This window comes from Dermacentor variabilis, chromosome 5, assembly GCF_050947875.1.
Source record: "Dermacentor variabilis isolate Ectoservices chromosome 5, ASM5094787v1, whole genome shotgun sequence".
Taxonomy (NCBI): domain Eukaryota; kingdom Metazoa; phylum Arthropoda; class Arachnida; order Ixodida; family Ixodidae; genus Dermacentor; species Dermacentor variabilis.
Genome location: NC_134572.1, coordinates 191,709,175 through 191,726,234, shown reverse-complemented (window position 1 = coordinate 191,726,234; position 17,060 = coordinate 191,709,175). Strand labels below are relative to the sequence as shown.

Genomic DNA, 17,060 nt, shown 5'->3' with positions numbered 1-17,060 from the left:
TGTTGTACAACGCATGGTCCAGAGAACGATCACGCCGAAGACGAACACGCCACGGCGTCGCTCGGCACGGCTCGGCCACAGAACACCTATGGCTCGGCGCCAGCATCGCGCCTTCTCAAAAATCCCTAAACGATGCTGTCCCTAGGCACCTAGGATCAGGTCACGTGATGCATTTTTGTACGACAAATAGACGTACACATGGTCTTGGGAGCCCAGCCCATGTGACTTCCTGTCAGAACCGGAACTAGCTGGCTGCCATCTGGCTGCCAGCGGGCTGCCAGAACTCCGAAAATCGAAGAGGCCCATTGTATGAAACTCTATGTCGGAGCACCGGTCCTTACGGTTCTTACACCGCGATTAGGACACAATAATGTGTCGTAACATTTGTTTTGTTTTGTTATTCTTGTTTGACATCAGTGAAGCAGAAAACTACAGGTCTTTTTCGCTTTATTCTTCGTTATTTTCGCGTCAAAAATTGGCTATTGTTGCTTTGTTGCACCACGGCTACTTTTCTGGCTACGAATTAAAGCTTTTGACATGGTTGGCGACTTTTTTGGCGCCTTAATTTTTTGGCAATGTTTATCCAAAAGACCTGGCAACCTTGGTAGCAACCAAAGAAAAATCTGGCGGCTGCCGGCACTCGTCTCTGCGGCTTGTTTTGATGGTTTTGATCACCTCGCATATTTGTTGATATTGAAAACTGCGCTGCCTACAAACAGTTGCACTTGTCATAACAGCTTGCGCTGGCAGCTTGGTGCCATGGCTCGCAAGATCTCGCGCATCGTGGTGATAAAGTGGTAAATTTTGGTTCGTGCCGTCCAAAATATTAGTGCACTCTCCCGATGCGCATCGCCGCGTCATTTGGATCTGCTGGCGGTAGTGCTTCTGCAATTTCAATAACTCGCCGCTTCATTTTTCGATGAAGGCCATGGCTTCGCTGTTCAAAAACAAGCGATGCACACTTGAGAGGGCGGAGAAGTTCGTCAGCCCGGTATATTTCACGGATGTCAATCTTTACGGGAGGATCTACCCGGAGGTTAGAGATTTGACCAGTCTGGCCGTGTGGTCGACTCCTGATCGCGTGTCCTTTCTTGAAGCTTCTAAGCGACCCGACTACGTCAAGACCTGTGTAGGAGCTCAGTTTGGACCGACGTGGACAACCTGTTGGTTTAAGGTACTAATGTTTTCATTGCATTTTCTGTTTGACTACATGCGACCAGTGTGCAAATTCTGCCTTACGAGGAGACGTGTGCTAGTAGTGAAACTTTTTCTTTGAGTACATAATTTGCATTAATTACCATAAAATTGGAAGTAGTACAGAAATAAAGAACATGGCGAAACTGTTGAACAAACTATATTGAATAACTATATCCACGCAAACCCTTGGGCTAGCCCACATCAATTGAAACTTAGAAGTATGTAAGGTAAGTAAACTATACCGTCATACTATCATACACAATGTTAGCGATGTAAACAGGGAAGTCCCTTTGGAGAGAAAGCAATTGAGTGTGTTCAGCGGGGCTGGTTGGTTCATCTTTCGAATAAAAACAGGAACAGCGCAACACAGGACGAGCGAGTAAATAGGAGAGAGCGCTGTCCTGTTTACTGGCTCGTTCTGTGCTGCGCTGTTCCTGTTTTTATTCTAAAGCGAGTGAGTGTAAGCCTGGAAGTAGCAAAAAAAAAAGTATAATTTCCTTGGTTAGTGTAGATTATCATGTGACACAGCTGTTTGTCCAGATGTTTATTAAGTAGATGCTTCCTCTGGGCGGCAGTATGCTGACACTTGTAGGTGACGATTATACACTTGGAAGAAAAAACGAAATAGAATACCACAGTCTTGCTTTGATCAAAAATGAAAGTGATTTGTAGCTGCTAGTGATGCAGAACGGAGGCTGTTTTTCGTGCAACATTCCATCATTATTGTGATTCTCTGAAGCAACCATGATCGTGGCATTTTTGTTGCTTTGTTTGAACAGATTGTGATTGACATCCCAAACAAGTGGTGTGGCAGAGAAGTCCACCTACGATGGGACTCCGAGAGTGAAGCGCTACTTTTCACAACAGATGGGAAGCCTCTTCAAGGGCTGTCAGGTAATGTCCCCTGTCAAGCCAGAAACCACTTTGCTGGGGCTCACTGGCTGACAACTGCTAAGTCAAGCAAATTTTAAATTAAGTTAAGATAGCAGACTCTATCTTTGACCCTAGCTCTATCCATTATTCAATATCTGTTGATTCAGAGCACCTACACAAAAACATAGTCAACACATTAGATTTGCCCCTATATGGAAAAGTATTTTTGCCTGCAATTCGGAGGCAAACTCAACACAAGTAGGCGGTGATATGAAAGAGAAACATTGAATCAGTTTAGACCATAGGCGACAGCTACGTGGGGGCTGCGGGGCCAGTGTCCCACTGCCACTATGGGTATGCGCCCCCTCCCCTACCCAGGGAAACCTTTGGGCCAAGCAAAGGCTGCCACACAAAAAAAGACCACACCTACTCATAGGCATCAGCTCACTCACGTCTTACTCTAGAAAAAGCGATTATTTGGGATAGTTGGCAGAAATAAAGGAGGAGGAGAATTTTGCTGGCTGCACCTGTGATGACTGACGCTTGAACAATGGCCAGCAAGAAGGGTGCAGTAGCGACTATTATTGCAATTCACTCGAGACACTGCAAGTTACATCATGAGTGCATGCTGGTAGTCGACAGGATTGGTCGTTCAGCTCACGCCTTACACTTGCTGCATCGCAGTTGCGTTGCACATGGTGGCTCGTTTCATCGCCGAGCTGTACTCGTTCACCCCCCCCCCCCCCCCGTTCCAACTTCTGTTTCTCTATTTCGTGTCCCTAGAGGGAGCATTTCGGCAGTGCGACTTGCATTCGTCAGAGAATAACTGCCACTGCCTCTCTACAGAAATGCGCGGCCATGAAATTTCTTTCCTTCTCCTCCAACCCACAATGGCAAAATTGAAGTATGTGGTGCGGGATGGTAGTGAAAGTCAAAATATTAAAAAATGAGGCTGCTTATATGTACTACTCGCAAAAGATGGGTGAGGGGGACCCTGTCAGTTCTTTCAAGTTGCAGCAAAAATGGAACAGCATCTTCATGTGTGGCTGGAGTGTGCACTCACTCTTTCTTGTGGAGCTGTCCCTGCCTGCCATCACACTCTCCTGGGGGCACGGCGAGACAGCCCTTTCTGCTCGACGGGAGCAGCTGCTGACCCGACCACTCAGGTAGTTTGGGAGAGCATGGCTTAAACATAACCGTGTCTTAAGCGACCTGTATTTCTTTCTTTTTTTGCAAGTTCAGAAAATTAGCACAGGAAGTGCAGAGAACCCAAGTTAGTGTGCAGAAACGATGATACTTAGCATTAACGGTGCATGGCTGCATTATTTTTGACTGACTGGTATTATAAGTGAAGGAAGCCATTTCAGTTAAAGAGAAAGGGCTAGGAAACATTTATTTCTAACTCGCGTTCCAGCCATAGCCCTACTTCAATATAAATACAAATTGCACTTTTCTATTAAGACGGTATTACAATCCCTTCAACCTATTCGTACTGCTGGATTAGACTGTAACAATATATTGCACATAAAGAACTAAAGAAGGAATGCTGCTGGCAGAACACTGTTGTGAAGCTTACAGTTCGACAGGGTGAATGAGATGAAAGGTGGTTAACCAGAGGGCCTGATTTTTATTAATCATAAGAAGGTCAACAAACAAGGACGTCAAGGACAGCACAGGGGAAATTACTTGTTACTAGTTAAGGGGATGTCGCTCATAGCCTGAAATGCTTCTGTATTGGCTTGTGAAAAAGCCAGAAGGCTTGTTGTTGTGGTCTGTTAATTTTTTTTTGTAGTTCACAAGAAGAATTCGGAGGAACTTTCCAAAGACGATACGAGTTGACACTTTGGTGTGACTCCTGTCCACACCTACTGGACAGCTGAGGAGCGATGAATATTCAAAATATGGCTCAATAATGAACTGCAAGGATTCCAGGATTTTTGTTCGTAGATGTTTGACTGCGATGTCAAGAATGTTACAATTGTCTCCAGCATCGCTAGAAACTCCGGCGTTGGGTAATGAAGCACATGTGTTTGTTGTTGACTTAAAAGGTTGTACAAAGAACTGCTCATCTTGTTTTTTGTCACTAGCATGGCACAAGCGTCATGCCCAATATCACTGATGAGCTTGGCAATACAGCCCCCAACATACACCAAGCCTGAATAAACAACAGAGGTCGGTAGATTTTGAGGATATTTTCGCAGTACTTCTAGTTCTTCAATCACATCTTGAGGAACAGCTGCGGCTGCTTCTTTGACGTCTTCGCTGTGAATGTCCGTCTCTTTTGATGACAGGCCTTTTTTTTTTCACAATGTAGGTCAAATATGCTGTGACGGCTTTTGCATTCAGTGTGTCGTTTCCTCCGCATATTGCCCTTAGTTGTCTGAACAGTGCCTCCATAGGATCACGGTTGAATTTTTTGGTGAACACATAGTTGATGCCTCTTCTTCGAAGAAATTTGACTGTCTGCACTGCAGACCTTGTGGTGAAAAGCAGCTCTGTGTATGTCTCATTGGTCAGGTTTCCAACTTGAGCGGCAACAGAAGAATAGAAAGAATCGTGGGTTTGCTTTACATAGCTTCAAAATTCATTTTCCAGCTGCAGTTGCCGGCCGTCCTCTTCCCTTAAGATGAGAATTTTGCTGTCATTTCCATTGCATGTAGTATTGTGACTGTCAGACGATCTCTATCACTTTCAATGAAGTTGATTGTAAATGCTGTGTCTGGAGACGTTTTGGAGATGTTCCATAGCCCTGATGACTCAGGTGAGAACACCTCCACTGCATGCAGGTTGGACAAATATGTGTGCTTTCTTGTGAGGTTCATAGCCAGTTTCACAGTCATTCTCTTCTGGTGCTAATAGAGCTTCTGCAGGAATGTGCCACTGATGATGCCTGTGCCATCTGTGAGCTCGCATTCCAGAAATTTATAGCACACGAATTTTAGAACATGGCAAAAATCAAAGCTTAAAAAGAAATTACTCGTTCATCATTGGGAGGATGTTTCACTGCTGTTGAGAAAGAGCTATTTCCCATGAGCTTGAACATAGTTGTGTTTACAGAGTAGTTATCAGCAGCAATGCGAAAGATTACAAAGCCGCATTCCTCAACCACAGCGATGACATCCTTCCCCCATGCAAACAAGTCTTTCTTACTGAGCTGTTTCGTGAAATTGTAGGAACATGGGATCTTGTACAAGGCGGTTACTCCTTGATGCTCAAAACATAGGACTCTGTTAGCAAGGGTTTCATTTGTGCTGCACGGCACGACATTTTCAGGCTTGCATCCAGCGCCAAATACTGCGTCATGATTGTATATGTACTTTGGCTTTATTGCAGCCTCATCGCTTATTATTGAAGCCATGTGCTGCTTGTAGCTGAGAAGAGAAGCCTCGTGAATCAGCCTTTCTTTCATTGCACTGCTCATTCCTGAAAACATTAAGCTAGGGCCGACGTGTCACTGCAGTGTGCACTTATGTGGCAGTGTCAGCAGCTCCACTCGGGCATGACCATAGCCTTTGGGTGAAAGAAAGCGCCACATGACACACACACTGACAGCTTCTTCAGGGTAATATTAGCACTTTCGATAGGTTTCTATTTGGTGAAGCAGAAGTACGGCTTTCTTCTCTCCTTTTGCAGCGTCTGTGGCAACTTTTATTATTGAAGAGTAGTGCTTGTGGCTATGGTAAAAGCTGGCCACTTTTCTCTTTGCTTCTAGCTGCTGCTGCTGCTGGGCTTTCCAGCTTGTGGAGTGACGGTATGCTACCTGTGACCGAAGCCTTGCAACCAGTGACACATGCCAGCTGGCTCACTGTGTAAAAAACTTGCTGTTTGTTTTCATTACTGGTTTTCTGCTCGGCTTCTGCTTCTGATGGCTCCAAAACAGCATGCTTGTGGCTTTCTGGCTCTGCCTTTTGTTTTGCTGGCTTGCTTGAAGGAGCAGAATCTCGAGCTTTTGGATCTTATTGTAGTTTCCTTACAGGGCTTGAAAGGTAGGATGGGTATTCCTCAGATACTGTTGACACCACACCGGGAACCACTTTTCTGATTTTGTACTCACTTACATAGTAGCTCAAAAGAATGCTTGCGGCAACTACAGTAGAGGGAGGCCTCTCATTGATGACAAGATTTTCCCAGGAAATGTTCTTTTGCCCCTTTGCACATTGTTCCTCATCAACAGGAATTGGTGAAATGACACGCAGGCAGTTTTTCCAGACTGTGACTTGTAATATGGCACACAACAGTACACTGTGTGCTGTAGGATTCGGGGATCATGGTCTTTGAATCTGGCATCACGCCGAAGGTTGCTCTCTAGCCTAAGCCACCGGTGCGTCTTGAAACAGGTGGCTGGCCTACGTTACCGGGGCATCACACAGAGGCTATGAGGGCCCAAGCCATTGTCTGAGCCTTCTTGACAAGGGTTGCTTCTTTCTTGATCAGTATAAGCTCAAGAGAACAGAGAAACGGAACTGGGGTTTTCTTATATAGTCGAGACATGCTTATTTACAGAGAAAGGTCATACTCGTACAGGCAGGAGCACGGAGCCCAGTGCATCATAACACGCAGAAGCTACATGTCAGAGCTACTGTATCGTTCTGGTAGAGCACACCAGAGGAACAAAAAAAGTCCGCTTAAGTTCCCCCTATCCTCCCTAATCCCTAGGCCAGAGAAACCTGCGGGCACACCTTCTTCCATTTGGAGCATCCGAAGTTGCCGAAGGCCTCGCTTTGAGGGCGACAGTGCGCACACTCACTCCGGCATCTTTGTTCACTGAACACGATGGCAGAAGTAGCCTCATATGCAAACGGTTCACTGCCCCAGAGAAAGTAAGAGACGCTGGTTCACAGGAGGGTTTACGCTTGTCTCAGTTAACATGTTTTGGCTCATGGAGTGGCGCAGCTAATAGCTTATTTGTCTAATGGTTGGCTTGGGCGGCTAGCAATGGTCGTAAGGAAGCGGCATAGAATGTAATTTCCCTAGAGTTTCTTGGTCCCAGCGTCGAGATCGCCTGCTAAGTAGCATCCATCAACCACGTATCCTTGTCGAACATCTCTCACCATGGTGTCGACGCTGGTCTGAGTGGTGGGACGTACTATTAGCTTCACAAAGCTACAGTGATTCCTTGCAGGAAAGCAGATGTGGCTCGAAGTTCGCTGCCCCCACAGGCTGATTGTAACAGCTCCTCCATGGTCTGGAAAATCTCGACTGGCCAGCGCAGACAATCACTGAGCTGGACAAGAATGGCTGGTGATCAAGATGGCTTGGCTCTCTGCAACAACTGGAAACTCTGAAGGCTTCCAACCATCTCACAACAACCAGCACAGAAGATTCGATCCTGGCAACAGAATACCACACAGCATGCAAATGCCTGGAATCAATTCTTAACTCACCAGGCTTCATGCTAAAATTTTAATACAAGCCACTCTATTGGGAACTGAAAACATTGACCCAAGAATTTTGTGCCACCAAAGCGAGCAATCATGTTCCTTTGAGTTCAACGAAACCTGTCTTTCGCGTTCCGCGAACACAAAAGACTAATGCTTTAAAGAACCAATGCCTCAACATAACTTATGCAGCCTAACTTCACGAACAGCCTGTTTGTACTCTTATCACAGTCTACTGCTTATTGCACATACTGGTGCCACTGAACAGCCTCTAATTCAACTCTATGGATACGCAGTCAAAATTGTGCTAGCGTTGTGGTCACAGCTCAATGGATACTTGCATCTCACACATATGTTTTCTTTCCTCTTTTTATTTGCAGGACACGCCTTAAAAGAATAACAAAACTTAACTTCTGTAACTTATGCACTCACAAGAACCTTATGAAGACGTGGAATCGGCAATGGGTAGAGTGAAAACAAAATATACTATTCTGATGGGCGACTTCAATGCCAAGTTAGGCAAGAAGCAGACTGGAGGCAAGGCAGTGGGGGAATATGGCATAGGCACTAGGAATGGCAGAGGAGAGTTATTAGTAGAGTTTGCGGAACAGAATAATATACAGATAATGAATACCTTCTTCCGCAAGCGGGATAGCCGAAAGTGGACGTGGAGGAGCCCGAACGGCGAGACTAGAAATGAAATAGACTTCATACTCTGCGCTAACCCTGGCATCATACAAGATGTGGACGTGCTCAGCAAGGTGTGCTGCAGTGACCATAGGATGGTAAGAACTCGAATTAGCCCAGACCTGAGGAGGGAACGGAAGAAACTGGTACATAAGAAGCCGATCAATGAGTTAGCGATAAGAGGGAAAATAGAGGAATTCCAGATGAAGCTACAGAACAGGTATTCGGCTTTAAATCGGGAAGAGGACCTTAGTGTTGAAACAATGAACGACAATCTTGTGGGCATCATTAAGGAGTGTGCAATAGAAATCGGTGGTAACTCCGTTGGACAGGATACCAGTAAGCTATCGCAGGAGACGAAAGATCTGATAAAAAAACGCCAATGTATGAAAGCGTCTAACCCTACAGCTAGAATAGAACTGGCAAACTTTCGAAGTTAATCAACAAGCGTAAGACAGCTGACATAAGGAAGTATAATACGGATAGAATTGAACATGCTCTCAGGAATGGAGGAAGCCTAAAAGCAGTGAAGAAGAAACTAGGAATTGGCAAGAATCACATGTATGCGTTAAGAGACAAAGCCGGCAATATCATTACTAATATGGATGAGATAGTTCAAGTGGCTGAGGAGTTCTATAGAGATTTATACAGTACCAGTGGCACCCACGATGATAATGGAAGAGAGAATAGTCTAGAGGAATTCGAAATCCCACAGGTAACGCCGGAAGAAGTAAAGAAAACCTTGGGGAACTATGCAAAGGGGGAAGGCAGCTGGGGAGGATCAGGTAACAGCAGATTTGTTGAAGGATGTTGGGCAGATTGTTCTAGAGAAACTGGCCACCCTGTATACGCAATGCCTCATGACTTCGAGCGTACTGGAATCTTGGAATAACGCTAACATAATCCTAATCCATAAGAAAGGGGACTCCAAAGACTTGAAAAATTATAGACCGATCAGCTTACTGTCCATTGCCTACAAAGTATTTATTAAAGTAATTGCAAATAGAATCAGGAACACCTTAGACTTCGGTCAACCAAAGGACCAGGCAGGATTCCGTAAAGGCTCCTCAGCAATAGACCATATCCACACTATCAATCAGGTGATAGAAAAATGTGCGGAATATAACCAACCTTTATATATATCTTTCATTGATTACGAGAAAGCGTTTGATTCAGTCGAAACCTCAGCAGTCATGGAGGCATTGCGGAATCAGGGTGTAGACGAGCCGTATGTAAAGATACTGAAAGATATCTATAGCGGCTCCGCAGCCACCGTAGTCCTCCATAAAGAAAGCAACAAAATCCCAATAAAGAAAGGCGTCAGACAGGGAGATACGATATCTCCAATGCTATTCACAGCATGTTTACAGGAGGTATTCAGAGACCTGGACTGGGAAGAATTGGGGATAAAAGTTAATGGAGAATACCTCAGTAACTTGCGATTCGCTGATGATATTGCCTTGCTTAGTAACTCAGGGGACCAATTGCAATGCATGCTTACTGACCTGGAGAGGCAAAGCAGAAGAGTGGGTCTAAAAATTAATCTGCAGAAAACTAAAGTAATGGTTAACAGTCTCGGAAGAGAACAGCAATTTACAGTAGGTAGCAAGACACTGGAAGTGGTAAGGGAATACATCTACTTAGGGCAGGTAGTGACGGCGGATCTGGATCATGAGACGGAAATAATCAGAAGAATAAGAATGCGCTGGGGTACGTTTGGCAGGCATTCTCAGATCATGAACAGCAGGTTGCCATTATCCATCAAGAGAAAATTGTATAATAACTGTGTCTTACCAGTACTCGCCTACGGGGCAGAAACCTGGAGGCTTACGAAAAGGGTTCTACTCAAATTGAGGACGACGCAACGAGCTATGGAAAGTAGAATGATAGGTGTAACGTTAAGCGATAAGAAAAGAGCAGATTAGGTGAGGGAACAAACTCGGGCAAATGACATCTTAGTTGAAATCAAGAAAAAGAAATGGGGGCCATGGGCCGGACATGTAATGAGGAGGGAAGATAACCAATGGTCATTATGGGTAACGGACTGTATTCCAAGGGAAGGGAAGCGTAGCAGGGGACGGCAGAAAGTTAGGTGGGTGAATGAGATTAAGAAGTTTGCAGGGACGACATGGCCACTATTAGTACATGACCGGGGTTGTTGGAGAATTATGGGAGAGGCCTTTGCCCTGCAGCGGGCTTAACCAGGCTGATGATGATGATGAAGAACCTTAAAAAGAAATGCACTGATGACTATGATACTCCCTAATACGAAATGTGAGCACAGCTCTATGCGTGTTTTCGTTATGTATTGGCTGGCACGAATATTCTGTCTCGTGCGGCAAGTTGCAAATGCAGCAAAGTGTGGTGCGACTGCCTCACTAATTGGGAGATTGTGATAGACGCATGGGCACGTTTCACAGCAGCCGCTGCAAAGAGACCTCCGCTAATGTAGCGCTTTGTTTTCATACACTATAGTATCGTTCGGTGCACTCGCTGCATGCCATCAGTACACAGACAACACATGCTACTCTGGTGCCATCTTGTAGCCATCGTTGCCGCAGAGCGGAGCTACACTTTTCCCTTCGCTATTTCGTCGCACCCTCCTCCTGCTCTACTTTCTGCCTCATTCTTTCACTGTAGCCTCCTCCTCTGCTTCCCTCCTTGCGCTGTCTTCATTTTTCATCCTCCGCTGCGCTCCACATTCGCTATTTCATCCTTCACTCTGCTCGGTTGCTCGGTTACGCGACCGCCACTCAACGCATGAATGGGCGCTTAAGAGCTGCGCTCTAAAAAAAAGCATCTGCTATTAACTGCTTCTGCGCACACTTGATAGAAAACTCGGAACACTGCCGCCTTGAACGCACACGAGCGATCCAGTCACTAACATTGTTTCCTTCCATCCCCCAAAAAATGTGCGCTAATGGAATGGTACCTAACCTTTTCAGTGCAAACTGTGCACTCACTGAAAACCAACGTGGCCTTAAAATAAAAACTTTGAAAATACTTCTAATAAAGGTTAACTAATACACACATGCATTACTGTAGGCCCTTAACAAATGACCTTGACGTTTATACTCACTCACAAAAGAAGAAAGCCTAACTACTGAGTAATGATCACTTTGCGAAACTTAAGCTTTTCTCTAAACACATCTTTTAAACATCCGAGCTTCTCAAACTAAAGCCTAAACAAAGCTCATAACACACTTTCTGAAAGGAAATGTAGTCTCAAATTGCAAAACTTCACAAATGCGCAAAAATAGACAAACAAAACAAAGCATTTCTTTTTTATGAACCTTTCCTTATCTCTATCGTTCGATTATCTTACAATGGACTCATCCTCGAGATGGTCACGCCCTGAAAGTTATTCTAGCAATCCAGGAACAACAAATGGCCTGAGCTTCTATCAGCTCTTTCTGGATGTTACAGCCTCCAGCCAATTTGCGTCCTGGCAACGTGCTTTCATCAAGATCTCATTCGACAGCATCACATCTCCCTACCACCTCGTCTCGTCCTGCCACCTTGCTCTCCTTCGTAATGCATGCTGCACCCCGAAAAGAATGATGGAACAACAGGGAACATAGTTGCCCCGTGCCTTTTGTCTGCATTCATGTAGAACATGCTGTTGTATCTGTTTTTGTCCGGTGGTTCAGATGCACTTGAAATGAACACGTTGAAAATGACGACCACACCTTTCTTTTCCTTGTGCTCTGCTAATACTGTTGGATACTTCTCACTTCCTTAGGCTGCTTCATACTCTCCACCGCATTCCAGTCTTTACAACACTTTTTTCTATGGTGCTTCTTCCTTGAACTAACTTTCAAGCCATCTTCTTAGGCTTCATACTGACTGCTACACACCTCATCGGCCCGGATCAATGTCTTACCTGCACAGTCTGAGCAATTTTCTATTAAATCATCGCTCCTTGCCTTGACTGGCAGACAGCTTACCCGACTCTGGAACAATGCAGCAGTCTTTACTTGAGCTACACAACTTGCACTCCTGCGAACTGCCCTTTACTGCATTGTCCAGCTCATACTGTGCATCAGCACACAGCCCGTCAGTCCGAATCGCTGTTTCACACGCACAGTCTGAATGAATCATACCTAAATTCTCCCTCTTTTTGCTACCTAAACTGACGGACAGCGTCACCGATCCCTGACCACTGCATTTGTCACCTTTGACCCACACAGCTTGCACTCTTAGGAACTGCCCAAAACTGCATCATCCAGCTTGCACTGCGCTTTGTCATGCAGCCCTTATTTGACATGGGTGCCTGTGTTTGACAGGTCAGCACTTCTTGGTACTATATTTATGATCTTTTTAACAATACCTGCGATACACACACACACGGTGACTGTGCCAATTCCTTCACAGCTGGCCTAACTGTCTCTACAGTGCTCTGTTGGCACAGCACCTTGTTACTCTCACTACGGCCTTTAACGGCCTCTGTTGCCATTAAGGCATCACTAGCAGCTAACACGTTCAGTTCACTATGAACGTGCTGCTAACCTCGCAGGTACTAGCCTCACAGTACTCTCGAGGAAAAACCTGCTAGTGACTTTATCCCGCTTTCGCAGTGTTCCACCAACAGATTTCTCAAGGTGCTGTTGTTTTTGTTTGATTTCCTGCTCCAACCATTTAATCTTTTTGTCCAATGCGGCCATTAACTGCTCAGTTTTCTTCCCTTCCTGCCTTTTTCCTGCGAAATTATTTTCAGTTTCTGCCGAGTTTCTTCATGTACTTGCCTAATTTATTCCTCTTCCTGCCTCATTGTTTCCTGTTCCTATATTTTGCTTAAATTTTTATTACCTGGATGTTGGATAATTTTCAAATCATTGTCACTTTGGAGAATGGTTTTACGAATCTCTGCTTCCATTAAGTCCTCCTCTACGTCTACCTCGAGCTCCTCACACAACCACAATCATAATCGCCAAACATCGTCACAATCACAATCGTCAAACATAATAGGACCATGGTCGCTACTTTAAGGTTTGACCGAGACACTTACCATGTGTCCCATGTAACTTGTGCCAGAATTTAAAAATATGCAAGTGCCGTGTAGCTGGACAGTACCAAGGTAATGTTGTTTGCCATCACTTGCAGCAAGTCGGATCATTTTACATAAAAATTGTGCGGAACTGTCGCGTGGCACTTTCTTACAGGCTTTCACAGGCTTCCTTCAGGCTTAGAAAAAGCTTTTATGTAGATCATATTGAGGAACAGAAAGCTGAATCAGGAATTTTTCAGGATGGTCTACAATCTTCTCATTGACAGTTTTGCTCTGAACATGTTTAATGAAGTTGATTAACTAATAACTAATTATGTAACCTGGTGAAATACAAAAACTAGTCTGACTTGCTGCAAGTGATTGCAAACAGCATTTGCAAGCAACATTACCTTGGTTCTGTCCAGCTATGTGACACTTGCATATTAAGTTACATGGGACACATGGTAGGTGTCTCAGCTGAAGTGCTCGAAATCTTTCCTCCAAATGAAGATTTTTAGCAAACTTTGCTGACTGCTGCTGCTCTCTTGCTATTGTCTTAACATGACAACTCAGTGAAGTTTTCATGTTAGAAAACTGCTTTCACTGTCATGCTGCCTCAGGTCATCATTTGTATTGTTCTGCATATACTATTCTAAGAAATTTAGGGCTGTTCCGTTTTTGTCATGATTGGAGTAAACATTTGCAGATGCGCGCTAAGCTTTCTTCTGTCCCGAAAAAAACTTCATTTGTTGTCGAGGTAGCATTCCTTGGTGGTGAATTGGAGAGAAAAGGCTACTTATTCCTCCTCTTTCCTGTCCTAGCTTTTGCACTTTACCACGGGCTTCACTTAATATCTTTCATGTCGGTGCTACTTTATGGGCAAACGCTAACAGCATGACTGCACTCACTCTCCAGGCACAGTATTCTTATCTTTAGCATCGGTTGAGTGCTGAGAGGTGGAACTTAACTGTTATTCTCTGGTACCACGGTTCAAATTTGTTCGGGCCACAGCGCATTTTTTTTTCATTTCTTTTATGGACGCACAAATAGTTTTTTCATATTCCTGCAATGGATGTCAGCGGATACCAAAACGACTAGGGGAGTGAACCCAGAACAGCTATGGCTGTACTATGTATGCTTGTGTGCCGAGATTCGGGTGCATTAAAATTGTGCAGAAACCATCGACAGTGATTGCCATGTAAGCAAAGAGCCGAACAGATGAATGAGAGAGAGATTGAACGAATTAATGTTTTTCTTGCTGAATCGGACTACCACCCACGAAAGTGACCTAAGATGGAATGAAAGCCATTTGCTTTAATAGACATCAACGGGTAGTCAAGGTGTCCCCATTACATTGTGACTCTTCGTCAGATTATGGTTTTTGACTCGTAAAACAACGAAATAAGTTTAGGTTTTAATTTGACATAATTTTGTTTGAAGGCAAGACCCTGGGAGAAACTGGAAAATATAGACGTTTATGTACGTGCGTCATCTAAACGACTCTTTTCTCTCTCTATCAGTGTGTGTTACGATCGGCCTGCAGCAGTACTGCTCTGCAAAGCTGTGCCAGCCCGCTGCAGGTCCTTCTATCGAACCGCGGTGGTGGCACCCTTCAGAGAACCGGCGAAGACGACAGCACTAACCGACCATGAACTTCCTTTGGAGAACTGGAGACTACGGAAACGTTAATCCACCATGCGCTTTCTTCGGAGAGTTGACGACGGCAGCAGGGCTGGCCACGTTTGGCGGACCGTGTATTGTTGGTTGATTTGCCATGGCCTTCATGGTCTATTTGCAGCAAGAAGAGCTTCTCTAACCAAAGGGTGCTTTGCAGTACGTTTTTCCTTGGGCCCCAGGATTCGTAACCGTCTGCTGACACTCGTGGCGACTACCGCAGAAAGCCAGCTCTGGAATTAAGAGGCGCCGGCTGGGGCAAGCATGACCACCTGGCTACGAGGACCCGCTCAACTCGGGTTCTAGGAATCCAAAGTGCGTACATGTGCGTGTGAGCCCTTCCCCTCAAAGGCGGGTCGACTACGCCCCAATGACTGTGGACGGTCCGATTGGACGAAGGTTGGACAGCAGTTTTCCCTCCCCTATGGATCTAGGCAGGACAGAGGCTTTTTTAAGCAATAGTTTGTCGGCTGCTAGAGAGTGCTCATGTGCTGTATGCTTCGTCTTGTGTGCTCCATTTGGAAGTCATGCTAGACTGTCAAAATGTATCTCTTGTTTTAATTTAAATATATAAATGAATCCTGTATGCCTAGTTCCTCCCAAGTTCCTCCCTACGACCTCCAACTCCTACAACTGGATGGCAGCGGTGAGATCGCCCTACAACTCTTACAACTGGTGGCAGTGGTGGGATCGGCCTACGACTCGTAGACAGGCATGAGAGCTCATGGACTTCAGGACATGATGACCGACCGGTATCCCAATCAAGTTGGAGGCTACTTGGGATTGACCACCTCTTGGAACTGACTGGATATGGCGGAGGACTGGTGATAATGGTGCTGCTTCAGTGGGTAAGTGTTTGGTTTTGGCTGTAATATTTACCAGGCTTCAATTTCTCTGTGTTTGTAGATTTGATTCGCTGGGGATCTTTTACTTGTATTCTGATTTGCGTGGGTATCACAGCAAGTATTGTGCGACAGCAGAGCCAAAGCTTAATGTAGCGACGATGGTCCTATTGTGTTAGACGAGAGCTGACCTGTTGTGGTGTGTGAAGAGGTCGAGGTAGATGTAGAGGAGGACTTGACGGAAGCAGAAATTCGTAAAACCATTCTCCAAAGTGACAATGATTTGAATCTCATTGAACAACTAGGTAAATGAATTCTAAGCGAAAAATGGGAACAGGAAGCAATTAGGCAAGAACAGGAAGAAGCTAGGCAGAAAATGAAAAGCATTTCACGGGAAAAAGACCTAACAGAAGTAACGAGGTAGTACGTTGCTGAATTGAACAAAGATGTTCAAGGTTTGGAGCAGGAAATTGAGCGAAGTCAACAGCGGCTTGAGAAATCTGTAGGCTGGACACAGCGAAAGTGGGAGGAAGTCGATAGCAGATTTTGTTCGAAAACCAAGAGAAGGAGTAGTACCTGCGAGAGTAACCGGACGTTCATAGGTGAACTCTAAGTGCTAGCAGCTAATGGTGCCTTAGTGGCAACAGAGGCCGTTAAAGGCCGTAGTGAGAGCGACGAGGGGATGTGCCAACAGAACGCTGTAGAGACAGCTAGGCCAACTGTGAATGAATTGGCACAGTCACCGCGCATGTGCGTCGCATCTAATGTTAACGTGTTCGTTAGCGAGGTACAGAGTACTGCCGAACCAACAGACACAAGCACCCATGTCGAGATAACTGTCGAGTCAGATCTTCATGTCGAAGTGCAGTGCCAGCTGGACGATGCAGTTGAGGGCAGTTTGCAGGATTGCGAGCTGCGTAGCTCAAGGGGAGTCATTTGCAGTGTTCTAGAGTTGGTTGAGCTGCGCGCCAGTCGAGGCAAGGAGCAAGTTGATTTAAAAGAAAATCACTCGGACTATGCGGGTAGGAGAGCGATCCGGGCCGACGAGATGTGTACCGGCAAGTTTGAGGCTCGAGAAAGTGGCATGAAAGGGAATTCAAAGAGAAAGCGTTGTAGAAAGGAGCGTGCTAAAGATCGGAAAGCGGTAAATAATGTAGCGCAGTCAAAGATGGCGACAGACACAAAAAGCCAGGGTGCGAGGAAAAGAAAGGTGCGGTCGTCGTTGACGATGTTGGCGCATCAAACACCTTCGAGCCACCGGTCAAAAAGAGACCGAGAAGCATGTTCTGCATGGACGCGGACAAAGAGCACGGGGCAGTTATGTTCCTCGTCATTCCGTCGTTCTTTTCCGAGTGCGGCATGTAGTGCGAAGGAGCACAAGGTGACAAGACGAGACGAGGTGGTAAGGAGTCGTGACGCGGT

At 45.4% G+C, this 17,060-nt stretch overlaps 1 protein-coding gene across 2 annotated transcripts in view; it reads left to right on the top strand.

Moving 5' to 3' along the window:
- Positions 1 to 335: 335 nt before the first annotated feature.
- Positions 336 to 17,060, top strand: part of LOC142583412 (alpha-mannosidase 2C1-like) — a 255,564-nt gene continuing 238,839 nt past the window's right edge. The window contains exons 1-2 of one of the 2 annotated variants that reach the window (XM_075693863.1): positions 336 to 1,174; positions 1,977 to 2,091. In XM_075693863.1, the coding sequence (XP_075549978.1) occupies positions 920 to 1,174; positions 1,977 to 2,091 (370 nt within the window). In that variant the 5' untranslated portion in view covers positions 336 to 919. The remainder of the gene's footprint in view (positions 1,175 to 1,976; positions 2,092 to 17,060) is intronic. The other variant, XM_075693862.1, reaches the window with a different exon arrangement.